At 40.3% G+C, this 6000-nt stretch overlaps 1 protein-coding gene across 2 annotated transcripts in view; it reads right to left on the bottom strand.

Moving 5' to 3' along the window:
* FTCD (formimidoyltransferase cyclodeaminase) overlaps positions 1 to 6000 on the bottom strand; it is a 45445-nt gene continuing 39445 nt past the window's right edge. Inside the window, exons 11-14 of one of the 2 annotated variants that reach the window (XM_082259973.1) lie at positions 5415 to 5458; positions 4213 to 4351; positions 1236 to 1331; positions 1 to 124 (exon numbers count right to left, since the gene is read on the bottom strand). In XM_082259973.1, the coding sequence (XP_082116099.1) occupies positions 41 to 124; positions 1236 to 1331; positions 4213 to 4351; positions 5415 to 5458 (363 nt within the window). In that variant the 3' untranslated portion in view covers positions 1 to 40. Of the gene's footprint in view, positions 125 to 1235; positions 1332 to 4212; positions 4352 to 5414; positions 5459 to 6000 lie in introns of those variants that run through there. The other variant, XR_014225383.1, reaches the window with a different exon arrangement.

Here is a 6000-nt window from a genome sequence, read left to right as displayed (position 1 = left end):
TGAATTGTGCAAGAGTAGTTGCAATTTATTTTTCGAGATCTCAGTTGCGCCCCTCACAAATTTGCAAAATCGACTGAACGCTATTTTTTGCTTCATCCAGTAGTTGGGTAGCTTTCTTTTGGGTCTGGAAAAAAAACAAAAAAAAAACACTTTATTCAAGTGCCATTATCTGACACAATGTATTTTTAGAGAGGATTGCTTTTAAAAACCCACTCAACCTTTTGTAGCATGTTACACCCATATTTAAAAAGGTAATCAGATGCCAAGCCCAGTCCCCCACCCTAACAATGTGCAGGAGTTCTTCTCCCCCAGTGGCAGCTCTCAGATTTTAAATCAGTGAGGCTGCTTGAATGAACATCAAATACTATCTTCCACTGCAGCAGACAGACATGTAGTTATCAATGGACTACAAGTGCAGGGATTAACTCACTTGGTAGTCCATTGATACTTCTTCCAGCTTTTGAACTGAAAGTCCATACCTGGTACAGACAAGGAGCTGGAGGACGAGTCTACAGGAGCCTCTATATTGCACTCATGAGCCAAGGACTTTGCAGGCTTATTTGCAAAAAAAATATGCACTTTCCCCTGCAAATGTGGGTGCTATTTATTTTGGCAAAAGGGTGCACTTTTAAAAGTTTATGTACCCATCATACCATACAAAATGGTCAAGCACGTGAAGCGTGCAGTCTAAAGTCTCTATATAAAAAAAAAAATATAAATATATAAAAAAAAAAAAAAAATTTTTTCTATATAAAAAAAAAAAAAAAAAATGAGCTAAGCTTGGGTCATCCTAAACTGTACTGGGTTTGTATATACCCAATATCTGTTATTAGAAGGTGATCACTGGATGACCTCTACTTTTGAGAATACAAGGGCTTGGCTGTCATGCAAATGCTATCCCTTTAAAGCTGAACTCTGGTTTGGATTTTTTTGCATAGTTACACTGGTCCAAACACATATGCCATAACTGCTACTACAGTGAAAGCCACGGTCTTCTGGGTCCCGTGTCAAGCAGCTCACTGTACAAGGGCACTTTGATCCAATAGTACTAGTTCCAAGACAGGGACTACAAGTAACGAAGCTTTAACTTTAGACTTTGATCGTTTTCTCAAAATGCCAGACTTCGTTACTGTGGTAGCCCTGCTATTTCTACCAGGTTTCTTGAAGACCGTAGACCTGCTCAGTCCTCCAGCCTGATACAGCTGACAAATACTTCATGCAACAACACTTTTTACCTGGCTTTTAAATGCATCATCTTTTATTTCTCGAAGGTTGATAAGGACATTAAAATAAGCCCCAAACACTCCAGTCTCTAAAGCTTTTGCCGCCACCTGTAAAATGATTAAAATTGGTTTGGTCAATAAACAAACATATAAGAAACTTGGAGGAAAGGGGGGGGGGGGGTCGATACATTTGTCATAACAGAATGAAAATGGTACTTTGTTTTAACGACTGAATTTTCTACAGTGTCTATTTTTGTTACCTCTGGTCGCTTATCTCAAACTTACAAATTTTACCCCACCCTTGTCACATTTGTATGAACATGCCTTTCCAGGTAAGAGATGCTGGGGCTTCAGCTTTTCCTATAACATTGATATGAACATGAATTTAGTAATGGCAGACCCTCTCACTTGGCACTCATTTTGAGAAAAGTATCGAGGCGTACATTCCTATCTAAAAATCAAAAGCCGGTAAAGTCTGCAATAAAAAATTCCTATAATCCTTGCAACATTTTAGTTGATCTGAAGAGGATTTTTTGGCCTTCTTCAAGGTGCACGGCAGCAGCCAGACTGGGAGAGATGTGGAGAGAACTAAGGGCAACATTTGTGCGCTGGGCTACATGCACATGTGTAGACAAGGTATACCCTGACAGGAGAAAGAGCATACGGATCATATAGTCTACTGATCTTTCAGCCTGGGGGGCGAAAGAGTGACCAAACTGTACTGCGTAACTGCAGCACAGATCAAAAAAGTCAAGTCACCATCTTGGCTTTGCCATTTAGAATGCAAGTCCCAGGACAGACTGGGTAAAATTATAAATCCTTGGCAGGAAAAACAGTATGCAATAACAATAATGTACTTAACGGTTTCAGCATTAAAGCACTGTCACCCTTCCTCTGGATCAACTAGTCACCCTTCCTCTGGATCAACTAGGAGTATAGGATCGTGCAGCCTTACTCAACCTTTTCAACACAGAGGAACCCTTGAAATAAAATTTCTGGTCTTGGGGAACCCCTGCTAAAAATTAAAAATCTACAACTCATGACACAATGACAGTCAGTGGGAAGAATGCCCCTTACGCTCATCATTGGGAAGAATTACCCCCTTACAGATAGCTAAAAGGAACAATGGTGTAATTGGAAACTTATTGAGGTGCAGAAATTGTCCATTGCTCAAGGAACCCCTCGCAACCTCAAGAGGAACCCTGGTTGAGAAACCCTGCGATAGTGTATTTGGGAGGTTTACCATTTGTGTTTTTTTATTGGTTGAACAAGATGGACTAGTGTCTTTTCAACCGGACTAACCTTGTAATTGGTAAGGGGCATCTCTATTTTGAAGACCGTAACCTGTCACCATTAGGAAACCTGCCCTAGCAAATGACATTGTAGAAATAGTTTGCCTGCCTGCATACAGACAGAAAGTGGTTAAGAAGAAGCTGCCAGAGACCACAAGCAGGAGAGATTATCCATTATTTTTCATACATTTAATCTCTAGTTACTTGGAGGACAGTTTCATTTTTTACCTAATGTTATTTGCCATCAGTGAAACAAGTAATCTATGGTCAAAATGTAAAATCATATTTCCACATCATATTTCATTTCTAGCCTTCTCTTTATTATATATATATATATATATATATATATATATATATATATATATATATATATATATATATATATATATAAAAAAATTGGAACAATCCTAAAATTTGTAAACTTACTCTGGGAAAACCCCAGCATATTTACTTCCTCGAATTCTGTGACACGCATTCCCTTTGCTCTGTTAATATCTGTGTCAGATTTCACAATCTGTGTCAGATTTCACATGATTTCCAATAAGTACCATTAACCACTTGCCGACCGCCGCACGACTATCTACGTCGGCGGTCAGCCCCTCACAGGCAAACTGACGTAGGTCTACGTCGCTTGCTTGTGAGGGTCTAGGGAGCAAGCGCGCGCCCCCGGAGGCGTGCTCCCGCGTGGTCACGGACCCCCCCCCCCCCCACGCGTGTGACCGGCGGACTCGATGTCCGCCGGCCACTCTGCGATCGGCGGGGGAGAGGGAGAAAGTCAGGCAGCTTGTGTAAACAAGCTGCCTGTCATTCTCCTCGGTGTAAAGACACTGATCACACGGATCTACTATGTAGATCCGTTGATCAGTGTCCTTACAGCTCAAGCCACAGCCAATCACAGTAGAAAGCACGCCCCTAGGGACACACACAGCCCCTCCCTCCCAAATAAAGTTAACCCCTTCACTACCAGTGTATTTTTACAGTAACAGTGCATATGTATAGCACTGATTCGATAGGGTCCGATCTGTCCGCCCCAATGTCGCAGTACCGCAAAAAAATTGCAGATCGCCGCCATTACGCGTTAAAAAAAAAAAAAAACAACAAAAATGACAAAAATCTTTCCCTTTGTTAGTAAACGCGATAACTTTTGCGCAAACCAATCAAAATACGCTTTTTGCGATTTTTTTTACCAAACATAGGTAGCATAAAACAAATTGGCTGAAAATGTTAAAAAAAATTTTGATTTTTACATTTTTTTGGGGGGGAATTTCATATAAAAAAAATGTGAAAAATATTGCTATTTTTGCAAAATTGACGCTCTTTTTTTGTTTATAGCGCATGATTAAAAAAAAAATTGCAAAGGGGATCAAATACCACCAAAAGAAAGCTCTGTTTGTGGGAAAAAAAGGACGCCAAATTCATTTAGGTACAGCGTCGCACGACCGCGCAATTGTCCGTTAAAGTCACGCAGTGCCGAATCGCAAAATACCCCCTGGTCGTTTAGCAGCCAAATCCTCCGGGGCTTAAGTGGTTAATATCTGTGCGACTTCAAGTTGCAATGACTTCAAAAAGTAATCCCTGCACTACTTTGGTTAACTTTGATGAGTTTTGCGGTCCATAGACATTGCTTCAATTCCAGTCAAAATGGTACGACCTTTAGCTTGCACAAGTGTGAACGGGGCCCTAAACATATTCTTTACCTGAAGGTCAGATATACATGCAGGATTGCCATGTTTAGAAAGCTCTAGCAAGGGCTTCCACAAGGTGTTCACTTTCTCAGCCAGGCCTAATGGAACTCCCACTGCTTCCTTTAGACCATTCTGTAGGGCAGCAAACCGCCTGGGAAAAAAAAAAAAAAAAAAATCACAAGGTTTTATTTTTTTATAAAAGGGTAACTTTATTGTACACAAAAGAAAAGCAAGAGTACAAACAATTGAAAACAAAGAAAAAAAATAGAGCAAACAGTGCTTAAATATTACTATGTAGGAGTATACAGTATGACTATGTCCATTCAAGTAAGAGTTATAAATCTCAGATTCAGCGACAAACATAAAAAGACAAAATATCAGTGCATCAATATACATAGATGCAGTAGTCAAGTGAGAGTGAAGAGGAATCCACTATAAATCCCTATATCTGGTCATTAGATTGAGTATTAGAAGGTATAGTGCAATCTGAACTCACCTATGGATCCCAGAGTTTATAGAATTTTACAAGGGAATCACAAGGATTTTAAAAACAGGAGAACACGTGTATGCCAATGACCTTGGACCTTAAATTGAAAGTTTCAATCTACAAAACTAATCACCAATCAAATGTTTCTTCCCGCAGGATAACTCTGTTTAAGTAGTTTCTCTTTTCATTAAATCATTTTGAAACGCGTTTGAGTTATCGTATTGTAAACTCTGTTCCATTCCTGTCTAGCAACAGGAGATGCTGAGACGGGACTGGTGCAGGACTCTACCAAAACACATTGTGATAGCTACTGTGTCTGTACAGGTTTATTGGATAGTTAACCTGTACAGGCGACAATCAGTCTCAGGCTGCTGATGCTTCGGATTGTCATCACAGAGCAGAAAAATCTCTGCACAGGGTGGGATCTGAGAGTTTACATGCCACACTTGGAAAGTACTTAGCCGATTTAAACAGAAGGTTCTATTGAGTTTAGAAAGTAATGAGGTGGCCTAGCTTGACATGTAAAAAAAAACAAAAAAAAAAAAAAAAACAACTTATACTCCAAGCCATCTTCCTATTCAAAAAGGACTTCAATTCTCAAATAGCTTTTGCAAGTTTACAGTAAAAACGTACGCTACACCTTTTCCTCAAATTAATCCCACTGACTCAGAAAATACAGCTAAAGAAAAAGGTTTAGGACACAAGCAATTATTAGGGCAAAACTTACTTCTGCTGTTGTTCTTCTGTGCCTTTTGGGAGCTTGAGGGCAGCCTGGTACCAGGAGATAAAGAAAAAAAAAAAAAAATCTTAGCCATATATTATAGGAGTATTTTGCAGTTATACAGTATATTTATTATGGACAACCAATGGAGACCAAAAAGTCAGGTTTAGGAACTGAAACTGGATCCATGCATAATGAAAAAGGATTGGGTTTTTGAACTGGCTGATATTTGCTCAAGCCCCTAGTATGCAAATGATTTTTGAAAATACACAAAACACAATAACCATCAGCAGTGGCGGCCGGTGCGTTGGGGGCGCCGCCCCCCTATCCATGTGTCAGGCCCTCTAATCTACATGCGGGACCCCAGACGCATGGAGTTCAATGGGGCTTTTTTTTTTTTCTTAATCACCTGATTAGAGCCAGAGGCTCTAATAGGCTTCAGCAAAGGGTGGACCCGGGGCACATAGAAGGGCGCTCCGAGCCCACCCATTGTGTGACAATAGCGAATGAAAATTTGCTATTGTCACACGGATCCTCCTCCTGGCCAAATCGGGAAGCGGGTCCTCCCGCTTCCTGATTGGCCGAAAGGCAA

The sequence above is a fragment of the Pelophylax lessonae genome, assembly GCF_965119305.1.
Source record: "Pelophylax lessonae genome assembly, chromosome: 6".
Taxonomy (NCBI): domain Eukaryota; kingdom Metazoa; phylum Chordata; class Amphibia; order Anura; family Ranidae; genus Pelophylax; species Pelophylax lessonae.
Note: the sequence above shows the minus strand (reverse complement) of the source record. Positions and strands in the feature narration are given on the sequence as shown.